The sequence below is a fragment of the Simochromis diagramma genome, unplaced genomic scaffold (genome assembly GCF_900408965.1).
Source record: "Simochromis diagramma unplaced genomic scaffold, fSimDia1.1 OVJJ01000208.1, whole genome shotgun sequence".
NCBI lineage: Eukaryota > Metazoa > Chordata > Actinopteri > Cichliformes > Cichlidae > Simochromis > Simochromis diagramma.
In genome coordinates this window covers 4,224,505-4,240,642 of record NW_024386789.1, presented here as the reverse complement: position 1 = coordinate 4,240,642, position 16,138 = coordinate 4,224,505, and the positions used below count along the sequence as shown (strand labels likewise).

General features: G+C 39.8%; 1 protein-coding gene across 3 annotated transcripts; it reads left to right on the top strand.

Moving 5' to 3' along the window:
- The first annotated feature begins 182 nt into the window (after positions 1-182).
- On the top strand, positions 183-15,809 carry LOC120728562 (carnitine O-palmitoyltransferase 1, liver isoform-like). Of its 3 annotated transcripts, none has more exons than XM_040023580.1 (19): positions 183-472; positions 5,256-5,416; positions 6,020-6,159; positions 6,742-6,913; positions 7,270-7,371; positions 7,651-7,788; positions 7,929-8,006; positions 8,828-8,935; positions 10,038-10,122; positions 11,405-11,600; positions 11,675-11,863; positions 11,982-12,087; positions 12,170-12,286; positions 12,671-12,835; positions 13,414-13,542; positions 13,631-13,786; positions 13,874-13,987; positions 14,140-14,232; positions 14,565-15,809. In XM_040023580.1, the coding sequence occupies exons 2-19, from the start codon at positions 5,276-5,278 to the stop codon at positions 14,688-14,690; spliced, it is 2,355 nt and encodes a 784-aa protein (XP_039879514.1). In that variant the 5' UTR covers positions 183-472; positions 5,256-5,275; the 3' UTR covers positions 14,691-15,809. The 3 variants fall into 3 exon arrangements, with proteins under 3 accessions (XP_039879514.1, XP_039879512.1, XP_039879515.1); XM_040023578.1 differs by lacking the exon at positions 10,038-10,122 and adding an exon at positions 9,444-9,531 and having other exon boundaries at positions 185-472; XM_040023581.1 differs by lacking the exons at positions 183-472; positions 10,038-10,122 and adding exons at positions 5,668-5,703; positions 9,444-9,531 and having other exon boundaries at positions 5,326-5,416.
- Positions 15,810-16,138: the final 329 nt, after the last annotated feature.

Here is a 16,138-nt window from a genome sequence, read left to right as displayed (position 1 = left end):
AAAAATCTGGTCAACTTGAATCAAGATTTTTCAGAAATATGTGTAAGAGACCTTAATTGCTTTGCTAAAATATAAAACAGAGAAAAACAAAACCTGTTTTATTCTCTTGTAGAAACAAGGAAAGCTGTGCCACGTGATCCAAACTATCCACCCGTTAAAAACGTTAACATTTCACAAAAACTCCTACTCTCGGCATTTTGTTTAAGAAGATTGGCATTGCCTCATCGCTCAGGTATTATGGGCGTTACTCTCAAAGCGTTGTCGTGAAATTTACCACAGTCCTTAAAGGCAACATCAGCTCATAAAGCGAGCATCAATGTAGTACACCCGCGAAGAGGAAGAGGCGGAGGGGGAGGTAGTTTTCCAGACCCTACTGTAGCGGTTACCGGGTGCTTGTGCGACGTCGGAAGTTAGCCGTCGGTTCCTGCTTCTCAGAGGTTTCTGGAATTTTGACATCCGTTAGGAGTAACAGGTATGTTTAACAAGCTTTTGACGGTGCTTTTAGTGTGTTGCAAAGAGGAGACAAACGGTCGCATCTTTGTTAGCACTGTTAACATGCACCATCAGCAGCCGTTTGTATGTCCTCAACTCCATGAAGGGCTGGGTGCTCTGCTAGCGAGCACTAGCCACGGCTAACGTTAATTTTCAAACCTGCTGCACTTGGGCAAAACACTAGCTGGCTTTAACCGTCACCACTTGCCTTACTGTGGTTATAGCTAACAGGAACATAACGCTTTCAGAAATAATTTCGATAATTATTAAAAACGTACCATATATATATTTGTATTTTATTTTTATTTTTTTACTGTTACTGCTGTGAATTGGATTTTACTTTGTTTAAGCAGGACGTATCTTTTTTGTTATTGTTATGGTTATTGAAATGTTATACATCTTTGATAACGCATTTTTTTTCGGTTTCCGTATGCGCCAGATTGTTATCTCCACAGTTAATCGCTTTGTTGACTTGTTATCTTAAACATATTTCGCATATCGGCGGCAGAGTGCACAGCTTGATGTTCCCATCCAGAGTTTGGGAATGAGCTGCTTCCATTCGTAAGTTTTCTGCCTGACATGTACACCTCTGCTTAGTCATATCTGGAAACCACAGTGGCTCAGGTGAACTTCGGGTCAATCTCAAGTCAGTTTATGATGTACAAGCGTATTAGACTGGTGATGTCGAAGTATGGGCCCTCACATTCCCTCTTTTGTGGAAGACTTTATAACAAAGTAATGCTACATATCTAGTTAGTCATGCTATATGACATCAAACAAATCTGAAAAAATAAATTTAACACCCGCCTTAAGTGTCACGGTCTTCTGTTCAGCATGCTTTTTCTGTAACTGTGAGCATCAATGTCAAGGGATTTATCACAGTTTTCAGCAGAAAGTCTGTACCAGTTTAATGTCTGTGACATAAAGCAACAGGGGAAAAAAATCATTGGTACCCTGCATGCTTTAGCTGCATTATCTGTATTATATAGTTTACTGGACTAAACATCAAAAAGTGTATTGTGGGCAGATGTTTTAAAGGTACCATTCTTACCTACATTTTGATATCAAATGTTAACTGGCTTTATTGAATATACCACAGCTATTGTACAAAAAAGGAGCTGAATCTGAGGGGCTCAGGTGGAAGCACAGGTTGATTTTTCGTGGATTGAGTTGTAAATCCCATCAAAGCATCGTGGAGTCTAATGAAGTCATTTAAAAAAGGATCTTGGCTTGGAATGTCAGGCTTATAAGAGACCAGTGTTTTCACAACAAGAAGCTCTTAATTTTTACGAAATAAATTTTCATTGCATTTTTTGCTATTCAAACCTGCACTGTGCATATTTGTCTGACATCACGTCTGAAAATTGTTGTTAAGCTGGATTACTTCAGTCTGTTTAACAATACCAGATTTTACATTACATTACAGACCTTTAATTTTTAATATCTGTCCAAATGAAAACATGGGCAAGTGAGAAGAGCCAGCACATAAGCTTGGCTGATGGGCCCGATGGTCGGTTGTTGATGTTCTGCAGGATATTTGTGTGCAATAACACAGAAGATACAGTGCTTCACATTTTGAATTAAAGTGTTTTTGAGTTCCTGAACAATGTGCACATAATGATTACACTTTTTCAGTTCTTGTAGTCACTATATACATTCACCAAGGTTAAAGCCAACATGATTATACACTAAACACATGTACTGAAGTTAAACCCAATACGGCATGGTGTCACGTTCACCAGAGCTGTGTAACGCACAGGGTTTGTGGGGGTTTTTTTTTTTGGTTTTTTTTCTTCTTGTTACTCGTCATACAGACAGGAAATGTATAGTTGAGATAAGCTGAGCTTGTAGAAACACCAAGAATCCAACGGCTCTTGATCTTTTCTTGAACCTCATAGCCGTTTTCTGAGCACAAGTGTGCCCCTGTGCACAAAAGTCATTCTCTCAAAGTTAATGAGCAACAACCTTTATTTTCACAACCCGAAACATACGTCTCTGGTCTGGTCCAATGGGCATTCTTATGCTTAACCAACCTTAATGCAGTTTGCTTATACTTTGTTGTGGTGTAAATTCCTCAGTGGTGTTGGTGTTTACCTTTCACCTAGTTTTCACTAGCCCTGCCTAGTTCTTCTTTTTCTGTCTGATTTCATCTGCTGGCAGTGTTTGCCAGTTTTTTCTGGTTTAGTTCATAGATAAAGCAACTTATCTTATCACAGCTCATTATACCCCTTATCTGTTACTTGTATAAATTAAACGATATCTTTAAGTTGATCAAAATGCTGTTGTTACGCTGTGTCAGCATCTGATAATAGGAATTAAAAGGATTAATACACACCTGAGTACACATTAAGCTCTCAGAAGTTTTAGTCTAGTCAGTGAGATATTGATATTAAATCTAGAGGGACCCGCATAAAAAGGCTCCCTCATGGCACGTGCCTCAGATATGACCTGAGCAGGTGTGCTGTGCCTCTGTTGTCCCTGACAAAAAGGAGCTGAAGTAAAACAGGTGCAGCTTTTTAGAGTACTGCAGATATTCCAGATATGACATAAAGCTCATCACCTCACTGGGGTCTAGTGATGGTGAGAAAATCATGTGTTTTGTATTAGAGATGCAGTAGGTGTAGCTTCCACAGGGATGCATTCCAGTGTGACAGTCACTGTACCTCAGGGCATTATCCATAGCCTTTTTTGTGGAGGAAAATCAATTCCCTTTGTGAAGAGAATCGGTAATTGCTTTAGAAATATCCAATAACATCAGCAGCTGGTCAGCACCTCCCCCCATCAAACATCAAATCAAGTTTCAAGCTCACTTTGCATTTGAAAGGAGTTATTTTGAACTTGTCTTTAAAAATCCTCAAATGCACATGATGGATGTGTTCAGCTTAGCATAAGTGTTCTGCTAACTCATTTTCAGTCTGATGAATCATCTTCACTTCATTCGCTACCACCTTCAGGGCCCAGCAGCTGCTGTAACCAAGTTACACATGAGAAATATCACAGTTCACGATGTGTAGAGGTTACTGCTGCAATCTGTTTTTCGTTTACTGGTTTAAGGGGGCCAGTTGATGTTAAAGAAAGCAGCAGTGGAGATGTTCCTTGTACATGTCCTGGTTGTTGTAATGTACCCCTGGATAGCTAAATCTCATAGCCAAGGACTTGTTAGCAGTTAATCTAATATTTATCTGGCAGACGCTTTAATTTGTTATTGCTACAAAGGGTAATGCCTCAATCAGGTCTTTTATGGTGATTTACATTTGCAACTCCTCACCTATGGGGTGTACTTTTAAAGTAAAAGCAATAGCTTAGTAAGGTTTGTTGAGCCTGAAGCCGGAGGGTTCAGTGTCAAGGCCAGACCACTTTGGTGATTTATGCTGAATTGCATGTGTTCAGAGTTGTGGATTAAAATGGGCTGTAAATGGAGTGGCTGTTACATGTAGTTGTTACACATTTTCCTAACAAGTGAAGGATCAGATTGGTTGAATTCTGGGAGGAGACACAAATCCCTTTGGGGGATTGCGTCAGGGAAAGCATCCGGTGTAAAAATCTGCCAAATCAAACATGTGGAGCTGCCCACTGTGGTGACCCTAAAAGTAGCTTTTATTCACTATGAGCATAGATTCAAGGAAATCCGTTGAGCAGTACAGCAATGATGCTGCAGTTCAGAGCTTTGCAGTAAAATAGTAAAATAATTATGTTTGTTTGAAAATTTGCATGATTAGCCAAACTCTTTTCTTCCAGCGTCTCTCTTTCTTAACCTCATTTGTTGCAACAATGACGCTTTTTCCTGTGATAAAATTTTAATATAATTCTTCATGACCTCTTTCACATGAGTGAAGTGGAATCAGCTTGTTAACTGTATCAACTCCAAGTATGTTTACCAAGAAAAGTTCCAGTACCACAAGTTCCCATTGCATTACAGAGCATAGAGGCCATATTTCAATTTAGTGGAGCAGAAATATGAATGCATGCCAGTGTAGGTCATGACCTTTATCTTAAAAAAAGAAAGTAGTAGAATGAGTCAGAAAGTTCACACTGTTGCTTTTCATTCAGTGCCCTCTGTTCAGTCATAGTTCGGACTCATTCACACATTCACATAGTCAGCAGCACACTGATTGTGACGAGAATTTCTATCAGTGCGGTCGATCACAGCATCACATAAGATTATTAGTTTATTAGTGTCTAAAGCTTCATACATACATATTTAAACAGTGATTACTACAGTAATGAACAGACGTTTTAACTGGCAGGTTATCAGTGGCTTAATGTCCACAAAGCTCAGTTATAATCAGGCACAGTTCCTCTCTAGGTAACAGATTAATGATAAAAGCATGTTGTTATTATTATGTCCTTGTAAAACAGATATGTGCTTTGACGTTAATCATATAATGATTAACAGCTCCTTCAGGCTCAGCAGGAGGGGACAACGTGTCAGGTAGCAGGTTTTTAAGCCTTTCTGGAATGGAAAAGCACAGAATTTGAATTTGCCCAAAGTTAACAGAATTTCGCCGATCCTGTTTATCTGGAAAACCTGTTAGATATTTAAACAGGTTTTTGTTCTTGTGTGCCTGTTTTAAAAGTTGGCACCTGGAATGTTGAATACTTTCGCCTGATGTCTAATTTCGCCTGAGGTTGGTCATTTTCCACACGTGTTCTTGTTCTTGTGTCTAAACACTCGGTTCTCTGGCCTTTAGGGTGTCAGATGACTTTTCTAAATTGTTGGTTAAAGAAAACCTTTCCTCTCCTCTGCTCCGTCTTTATTTCAGGTTCACTGTGCACAGTAATCATGGCAGAAGCCCACCAAGCCGTCGCTTTTCAATTCACCGTTACCCCAGATGGCATTGATCTGCAGCTGTCCCATCAGGCCCTCACTGAGATCTACCTCTCTGGCATGCGTTCATGGAAGAAGCGTATCGTCAGAATTAAGGTATCTTTGTTCGTGTTAAGCGGCATGTCCCTAAAACATTGTTGGTATCATTCTTCCTCTTTTCGTATTACAGTGGTTCCTTAACTCATTACAGTAGCACGTGCATCTGAGCTGCAGTTAAATGTCAGAGTGGCTTTCACCCTGTGGTTTTGTTTTCATTTTAGTCTCATTATGTTTGTCTTTGTATAACAGTTATTTTTAGTTTTGCTTTGAGCAAGTTTTTTTTTTTTTCATGTGGGTTTAATTGTCAGCGATGAACACAACACATTACTGCACACGCTTCAGAAGTGAGTGTTTGACTTTCTTTATTTTGTCTTCACTTTGATCACGCTCTTTCAGAGGCGCTATGAATAATTACTAAAGTTGTTTTGATGTGGTAGCATTTTACTGTTGGACACTCACCTTTTCGAGGCTTAAATTTCCAGTTTAATTACTGGTAATATCGTTTATAAATCCAATGTGAAACCGAGCTGGATCTAATTTAGCCATTCATAGTTGAACATTTATCTAATCTGCACCTTAATTATAAGTGAATTTTTGTACAGCATGTCAGTGAAATGACTACAAAGAGAGAATAACATGTTTTTTCTCTCACTCTACCAGAACAGTGTGATAACAGGAGTGTATCCTGCTAGTCCGTCATCCTGGCTGTTTGTGGTCATCGCAATCCTGGCTACTATGTACACTCGCTCAGACCCTTCAATGGGACTCATAGCCAAGATACAGGAGCACCTGCCAGTCAGGTAACATACCTCATGACTCCTTTAACCCTCCTAAGACCTGAACTCAAACCCGAATTAATGAATGAATGTTTTCTTATTAGTTATTAAATAAACAGAATTAATACTTTAGTTTTACTGTGATTCAATAAAAATGCCAACCAGATATGACACACTTGCATAAGTTCCAAAAAGCTCTGCATATGAGTGCAAATGTAATGTTTCTCTGGTTTTTGGTCAGATTGACAAAATAAAAAAACACGTTTTTTTTGTTTGAGTTGTAATGGGTTCACTATAATTATAAGCACACTTTAAGGCAATGAGATTGTGTCTCCCTGCTAAACAGAGATCTATGTTTTTTTTCTTGTCTGTTTTCAATAAACAAAAATGCTTGTAATAAAAATATAGTTGGTGGAACCTGTAGCCTGAAGCTAAATCAACATGAATTTTCTTTTTTCTTTCTAGCCCGCTTTTGTCTTAAATATTAAACGTGTCCATCTTCTTTCTTCACTGCAGCATCTGAAGCTTTCATACTGTCTTGTACTCGAGTCTTGTTCACTCATCTTCTTTTTGTCTCATTTTATTTCACACACACATCATTTCCAGCCAGTCGATGAGTACGCAGTGCCAGGCAGTGGTGTCAGCAGTGCTCTTCAGCACCATGCTTTGGCTAATGCTCATCTTCACTATGCGCCTGTGCCTCAAGCAGCTCCTCTCCTACCACCGCTGGATGTTCGAGCAGCATGGCAAGATGTCCACCACCACCAAAATCTGGGTGGTCAGTGCTTTTTCTTCAGTTTTTCCACTTCCCAGTGTGACATAACTACCTTCCACTGTCCATCTGGTTTTAGATCTCCTAAAATATCAGGTGTCCCTCTATCATACAAAGTTTATATGATATTTTTATGCATTAGAATAAAGCATTTTTATTTACAGCTTTGCTTTGAATCTAAGTTTAGAGGCCCTCATTATTTAGCATAAAAATCTAATGTTTATTTATTTTACACGGCATTTTTATCTTGTCAAATACTTGTGTAAATTACTGGATTCAAATCCAAACCAACTACTGTGAGTCATATAGGTGTGATGTGCATTCATATTTACAGTGCGTCTGTCCTTGTGTGTCTATGTCAGGCGCTGGTGCGCATCTTTTCTGGCAGAAAGCCGCTGCTCTACAGCTATCAGGGTTCGCTGCCAAATCTCCCTGTGCCCACCATCAAGGACACAGTCAAGAGGGTGAGATGTCACATGAAGCAGAGGAAATGATAACATGCTGATCACTGACCATAAAACAGATGGTTCTTTTATCACATTCATCATTTGTTTTCAGTTTTTTATTTTTGTTTTTTTTAGCTAGTTGAGAATTTAGTAAAACAAAAAAAAACAAGGTTTATATTAATCCACACTGAGCACAGGAGGAATAGAAAAATAATTTTTGTATTGTATCAACAGAATTAGATATGTTTGAGCTCATATAACATTTTTTTTTTTTATCACGTTACCTGTTTCATTTAGTACTTGGAATCAGTGCGTCCGCTGATGGATGATAAAGAGTATGAACGCATGACCAAGCTGGCCGCAGAGTTTGAGAGCAGCCTTGGTAACCGCCTGCAGTGGTACCTCAAACTCAAAGCTCTCTGGGCTTCAAACTATGTAAGTGGTTGGTCACAGTGATCTGGTAAGGTGTGGCCAAAGCAAAGCCATTAAGAGAAAATTTCAAATTCCATTAACAATGTATATCTGTGGTCTGAATTATTTAGCTTGTGTGAATATGCAGTCACTTTTGCTTTCAGGTCAGTGACTGGTGGGAGGAATATGTCTACCTCCGGGGTCGAAGCCCAATCATGGTCAACAGTAACTACTATGGCATGGTAAGAAAGTGTTACTGCATTAAGTTTCTTTAAGATATTTCTGCTCTAAGAGACGATGACCCTAACTTCGGATTGAATACAAGTTGGTATTTTGAGCAAGCCAATAGATTTTCATTTTTCTGCGCCATTAAACATATTAAAGGATAATAGCCAAGATCTGCACTACATAAAGTTTTTGCCAGGCCAGCATCGCTTTTTTTGCATTGCTCAGGAATGAAAATACAGTGATGAGCATTTAATCTCTAAAAATGAGTAACTGAATGAATATGAAGAATCTTTGTGCAAAAGACAAGATGTTTTTTACTCAGAGTTTTTTGTTCCTAGGTCCTGTGTACAAATCATATATAAGCAAACCTTGTCTGAATAGTCAAACAGTGGTGTAGAGAGCATTTGCAAAAATGCAGACAATAAAATCACTGACTGCCAAGGCTCTCTACGTTGTAAGGTAAAGACCCAACAATCAGACCATCCCTTATGAGCAAGTACTTGGAGACAGTGGGAGGAAAAAACTCTCTTTTAACAGGAAGAAATCTCCAGCAGAGCCAGGTTCATAGAGGGACAGCCAGAATTTTTTTGCCATCACAAGTATTGCCCCCTGAAGACCATGTTGGTGTCACTGTTTTTAGAGAAATATGACGTGGGTACTTTCTCCACGTCATATTTCTCTGTGTTTTTAATTAGGGCATGGTGCCAGCAAATCAGTATTTCTAATGTAAACCTCTCCATAACCTCAAACCTGTCACCTTTTAATCCTAGATGTACTCAGGGATCATTTTGTCTGGATGATCCTTACTTTCTGTATCTGTTCATTTTCTCCGCAGGACTTCTTGTATGTGACTCCAACTCCCATCCAGGCAGCCAGGGCCGGCAACAGCATCCATTCGTTCTTCCTTTACCGCCGCAAACTCAACAAAGAAGAGCTCAAACCTGTGAGTTAAGCCACCAGTCCACCCCTGCTGCTACGTATATATGATAGCATTCATTTTTCTTATCTTCGTGCTATGGCAACAGATGGCTTGTTAACTGGATGTCTCATATTTTAATGTTATTTTTCAAACATCAGTGTATTATGTAATATGTAGAATAGAGTGGGCGCATGAGGCCATCAGTATGTGGTGTGTGTGTGTGTAACATTAATTCTTTCATTCATCTATCCATCAGCGTTTATGTGCCTTGTATCTCCATACATTTTATTTTTTTTGTAAAGACATTTCCCTTATGTTATCATACCATACTCATCTTTTACCCCTTCCTTTTGTATCCTTTTCAATCTCTCTTTTACTTGCTTGATTTTTCTTTATTTACCTCCTTGTTTCCCTCTCACTCTTAAAAAAAATAAAAATCCCCTCCTTTTCCCTGGCCCTACGTTTCTTCCATGGCTTTCTTCTGTTCTTCTCCACGTGCCCTCGCCTTCGTCTTCTCCTCTCCGTTTCCCAGAGTCGTATACCAGGCACTGTCATTCCTCTGTGTGCTGCTCAGTGTGAGAGGATATTCAACACCACACGCATTCCTGGAGAGGAGACGGGTAAAGAGACTGAGCAGCATGCACGCGTCAACAGCATCCACAGAAATGTCTGAATGTGAAGTCTGCTCCATTTTCAGACTTCATAGCGAGCATTGCTAACACACCTCCCCTTCAGCAATGATGAGGCATACTGAAGGTGTCTGAAGCCTCTGGAGTTTAAGCATGGGATAGAAAATTGTGTCAGTGTGTGTTTGTATGTTTGTGTGGTTCAAGTAAGGCGTCTCTGATTCACTGAGTCACAATGTCTCTGCTGAACAGCTCATCCTGTCATCTCTCATCCATCTCCTCTCGCCTGCTGGTTTCATCTCAGGTCTGTCTGGGTTTCTGGAGAGACGCTGTCTTAAACTAATGCCTTTTTTCCCCCCTCCTGCCCACACATTTTGTTTTCTCATTTTTTTTTCCTTCTTCTCTTCCCAACACTTCCTTTCTATCAACCTTTGTTTCCTCTTCCTCCTTCTTCCCTATACTGTTCCTGGTCTGGTCCATACTTCTCTTATTCTACTCAGTGGTTGCTGAGGTCTGCAGTTCCTTGCTGTTCCTATCAGTTTGAGCGGATGTTTGACACTTGTCGAATCCCTGGAATACTAACAGGTAGTATTTATATTCTTACTCAACTGGCCCCAAATTTTTTTAGATCTCTAAATGCCCCCCAAAAAAGTAAAAAGGAAAAAAAACTATTTAAAATTGACAAGAATTCTTGTTTCATATGCAATAGTTTGTGTTTGGGCATCATGATATATGACGATCACTCTGTCAGTCATTTCGAGTTACAGATCATAGTGTAAAGAAACCCAAATTTCATTCCTGCTTTTATTATTGCAATTCCACTCAAGCATGCAGGCTCAAATTTGACTACATTTTTTGCAGTTGTTCTCAGTCACAGCCTGGCTTAGGTTAGGTCACTGTAAACCTAATTAGTGAAGTTGTGCTTTGCCCTACATTTGGCATGAATTCAGTGAAGCCAGGTGTTTCAGTCATGTATGATAATGATGGTTTAGCTTTGCAGTCTTTTTACAACATCTTTTTAGATGCTCATGGCAACATCCTGACCATCTCACACCATGTGCATTCAGTTTGCATTGGACAAGACCTGAAATATTTAGAATGGTGTGCTGGGTTGTTGTGAATTCATCTATGTTACAGTGTTACTGGGGATTTTAGCTACACTGAAACCCTACGCCATAAACTTGATGTGTACCTCAACAAAGATGTAACTATGTATTACATTGACCCAGGAAGCAACTATTGTTATTGGCCTGTTGAATGCTCCTGTGCATTTGTGGTGACTTTTTCACTGCAGTTTTCAAATTTATCAGTGAGAGAATAATCATCACCATCTCATTATAAGGACTCAGACTCCCTGGAGGAGATTGTTTAAACTATTGCAATGGAGGTGTAAAAAGAAGTAGAAAATATGAGGAGCAAATATGTTTTCCCACAGAAATAAGTGACGACAACAAAGAGAGAGGACCCACGAGGGGAAAAAAGCCCAGCATTTTTTTTTGTTGCTGTTGGCTGGTACCGCATATAAAACACGGGACTACATGGTAATTAACACATAATGCACCAGCACAAGCATAATAAACCAAAATCTGATCAGGCCTTTAGACTACTTTGGAAAAAAAGAAAGGTTTAGAAAACACACACAGTGTGCATGCATTTATTTTAGGGACACAAGACACCTTAACCTGTAAGTTAAGTCTATCATCTTATGTATGTATTTCCCTGACATTGTGGGTTTTTTTTACAGCACCTTCCCACCATCAACATTTTCACATCCCACCTCATTATCTTCACTAAATTCATCACTATTTTACACCACAGTATGTCCACTTTGTCTTTTACCATCTTCTTTCTTCTTTTCTATCCAAAGATACCGTCCAGCATTGGCAGGACAGCGACTACATTGTGGTTTACCACAGAGGGCGCTACTTTCGTCTCAGGGTGTACCAGGCAGGCAGACTTCTGTCTCCGAGGGAGATTGAATTCCAGATTCAGAGGATCCTAGATGACCCTTCACCTCCTTCCAAAGGGGAGGCCAAACTTGGGGCCTTGACTGCTGGAGACAGGTCAGTTTGATTGTTTACATTACCTGCAACATACACCACACTGTAATTCTAATGTAAATGTCTATAATCACTAGAGTTCCCTGGGCTAAGGCCAGGACCAAGTATTTCAGCAGCGGGATCAATAAACGCTCTTTGGATTGCATCGAGAAGGCCGCGTTCTTTGTGACACTAGATGACGAAGAGCAGGGCATGATGGGAGATGACCCAGCAGCCAGTTTAGACCGCTACGCCAAATCTCTGTTGCACGGGAAATGTTATGACAGGTACTTCTACACTAAAATATTCACTGTGTTATGAATTTGTCATCAAGTTATTGTTGCTCTGCTGTTGACTTGGTGGAGATTTTCCTGTAGTGATCTGTTATTATTGGTCACCATGCAGGTGGTTTGACAAGTCCTTCACAGTTGTTTACTACAAGAACGGGAAAAATGGCATCAATGCAGAGCACTCCTGGGCTGATGCGCCGGTGCTGGCACACGTGTGGGAGGTAAGGAATACAAAAGAAAACTTGGAATGTTGTTATGTTGCTCTGAGTAGCTATAATTTTAGATGCGTTTGTGTGTTTCCAGTACACTCTGGCCACTGACAGCTTCCAGCTCGGTTACAACGCAGAAGGTCACTGTAAAGGAGACGTGGATCCATCCCTGCCCCGACCAGTGAAGCTCAGCTGGGAAATCCCTCCAGAAGTTAGTTCTGTGTTGAACTTTTTCCATTAAACATTTTCCTAAATGAAGCAAGCTATTGTCATAAAGACGGAAACAAGAAAGTACAAGAAATTCAGGGATAACATTATGATCACCGACAGGTGGAGTGAATAACACTGATTATCTCTTCATCATGACTCATGGCAATGAGAATGTGAACATTTTATCCTGTAAGATGATTTGTTAGAAGCACAAAAATGGGGAAGCATAAGGATTTCAGAGAGTTTGATAAGGGCCAAAATGTGCTAGCTAAGCGACTGGGTCAGAGCATCTCCAAAACTGCAGCTCTTATGGGGTTATAGATCATGCAGAGGTTATACATATCTCAGTTTTGACTGATGTTGTTTTTCACTGTGTGTGTGACAGTGTGAAGAGCAGATCGCTCAGTCTCTGGCTGTGGCCCAAGCGCTGGCTGATGATGTGGACTTCCATGTTTTCTCCTTCCAAGAATTTGGCAAAGGAAAAGTCAAGAAGTGTCGAGTCAGTCCAGACGGCTTCATTCAGATGGCTCTTCAATTGGCCTACTTCAGGGTGAGTGTTCCACTGAAGTCGAATGGCAGTGTTACCATCTGATACCTTACCTAAACATGTAAAACAATGATGAGCTTTAACATAAAGAGAACACATGCAGGTTTAAACATTTGAGGTCAGACTGACATCTGTTCAAAAGTTTAACCTGTTTAAACAAAGCAGAGTTACATAACTGTGATGGTCCGCATCCACTCTTTAACTTGAGATGTTTAAAATTGAATCTAATATGTAATACATAATTAAAGGTTCCATGCACTGAAAATGAACTTTTATGAAGTTGTGATTTCAGTTTGAGGCAATGATTTAATTTAATGACCCCAAAACAGACAAAGTGAGTTTGAACCAAACACCCAAAAAGGCTGAAACTTGCTTTGGAGACATGTGAGACTAGTGTTAATCAGTCTTCAAATGTCTGGTAGGATACGAGATTGACAACTTTATTTATTTTTATAGCACATTTCATTACATTAGAGCTCAATGTGCTTAACACAGAAAGTGAACACATGGCATATGAAACAATTGTACACTTTAATCAGTTGTTTGTTTTTTGCTGTTGTTGTTGTTTTGCATGGTTGCAGGAACGGGGGACTTTCTGTTTGACATATGAAGCCTCCATGACCCGTCTGTTCAGGGAGGGCAGGACTGAGACTGTTCGCTCCTGCACCAACGAGTCTAGCGCCTTCATCCGAGCGCTGGAGGGCGGAGAGGTGAGAGCATGAAAACCCTCTCCTGATTTGTTTTATAAAACCTGAACACAACACAGCCATGTCACTTCACCACGTCGTTCTCCACCAGGCAGCAGACGTGTGCAAACATTTGTTCCGAGTTGCCACAGAAAAGCACCAGCTACTTTACCGCTTGGCTATGACTGGAGCCGGCATTGACAGACATCTGTTCTGCCTCTACGTGGTGTCCAAATACCTCGGAGTGGAGTCTCCTTTCCTCAAAGAGGTTTGTTTCCATGTCGTGTTTTTGTCTAGTAGCGCTTACACTGAGTTGATGTTAGCAAACCGATGTGGTGGCTTGTGTGTGTTTCAGGTTCTGTCTGAGCCATGGAGGCTGTCCACAAGTCAGACTCCCATCCAGCAGGTGGAGCTGTTTGACATAGATAACCACCCGGAGTATGTCTCCTGTGGAGGAGGCTTTGGACCGGTCAGTACCACCTCTGGTGTTTCACAGACTTTAAATAATTGTTCTGCAATTATTTATTTTATTCTATATAGTTCCTGCTGGATTAGTGGACAGATTACATGAATACAGATTCAAGGGACTGGTGATGATTCAAGTGTTTTTGTGCCTTTCAGGTGGCCGATGATGGATATGGGGTGTCCTACTGCGTTTTGGGAGAGAACATGATTAACTTCCACATCTCGTGCAAACACTCATGTCCAGACACTGTGAGTTTAATGCTTTTGGTCAATTTGTAGTCAAATGTCTGTGTATTTTAGTACTTCATATGTAAATCTAGAATTGTGTTATGCTCCCTTATGCCTGTAGTTATTTACAGAAAGACATGGTTGTTCACTGCACAAGTAAACCTTTAAAATTTTTATATTTTGTTATGCAATAACCATTCTTACCATTATTTAGATTTTTTAAAAAGGCATAATGTGACATTAATCTTTTATTGGCTCAATTTTGTTTCGTTTGCTTGTTTGTTTTTTAACGCTATGCTAATGCTTTTTCCCCTTCCTTCTCCTTATTCTGTGCTCTTCGTCTCTCCTTGAAGGACGCTCATAAGTTTGGTGATCAGATCAGACAAGCCCTCCGTGATCTGCTAAAGCTGCTGAGCCCAAGCCAAACAGAGGCCAGCAAAACGGAAGAGAGCCAACCTAAGGTCAAGAAAGAGCAGTAGATATTCAAATCAGAAGACGTGATGCTGAAGGGAACATGTGCAGGCATTACAATATGAAGTGAAGAAAGGCGGGTTTTTATTCTTAATTTAGTCTGAGGCATTTATAGCCAGGTAGATGATATTCGTGAGACAGCTCCACTGGAAAATGATAACAACGGAGGTGATGTTTTTACTGATATGCATATGTTTGTGCGTTTATATTAGCTGTGCGATGGGTGCATGGAGCGAGAAAGGGTCCGCGGAGTTTGGTTTTAACAGTGAAACAACTTGAAATGTGCACGTGTAAATGAAAAGTACAGTGGGGCCAGTACACATCTCAGTGTTAGGATGGAAGATCCTAACTTCACCTTATTGCAGGGAGTAAATGAATGCAAATTTCTGCAGTGTGTTTTCGACACAAGTAAAGATAAAACTCTCCTCTGTTGTTGGATCTGTTTGGGAAAACGCTGTGGGATGTTAGTGTGAATTTTGGAGTATTGCCATGGGGAGAAAACATGATGGACTGTTGAGGTGACTTCATTTTCTACCATCTGAATGCAAAACTGCTGTAACGATGACACCAGGTATTTTAGAATCATGGAAGTCTGTGACTTCTCAGTGTTTACTCGATCTGTATAAATTGCTTTTTACATACACAACTGTAATGCTGTACTTAAAGCACCAGGCTGGTTATACATGTAGTGAAGATACATGGCTATTTTAAATTAATTAAATATATCCAGTGCCATATTTTTATTTATTTTTTTCTTGGAGGCTTAGTTTGTATTCACTAAGTTTAACTTACAAAGTTAGCAGACATACAATCTAGTTATTTAACTGCTATAAATGTATTTTATATTTTTACTTTATTGTTACCACTGTTTAAAAGCACCATAACAATGCAAGTTGTATTTATGAACATGATGTGCAATTATTCAGTCCCACGCAGCGCTGCAGGTCAGACCTGGATTAGATGTAAAGTGTACCTGTGACACAGATTGATGTTTTTCTCCACTTACTGCTGCCTTCTTTGGTTTTTACTCCAGATCAGCTTCTCTTATTATGTTGTTCTCATGAGCCTTTTTAATGCAATATTACGAGGGGAAATAAAGATCTTCTTAAAGAAAAAACTAGTGGGTTGTTTTTTTTTTGTTTGTTTGTTTGGTGTTTGTTTTTGTTGCTTTGAAACATCTCTCCCCCAGTTTAGCAGATTGCTCATGAAGAAACCTGTTGGGTGTCTGTATATTTCTGTGCAACGCTCAACACCAGCGCTGACTTACTTGCCTCAACTGATATCACCAAGAAAATTTATGTTCAGGCTATTTTTCTCACAGACAGTGCTGTGAAAAAGTATCTGCCCTTTTCCTTTTCTTGCATGCTTCAGATCCTCAAACAAATTTTAATAGGCAAAGATAACCTGAGTAAATACAAAATGTAGTTTTTAAATGACAATTTGATTTATGGTGGGG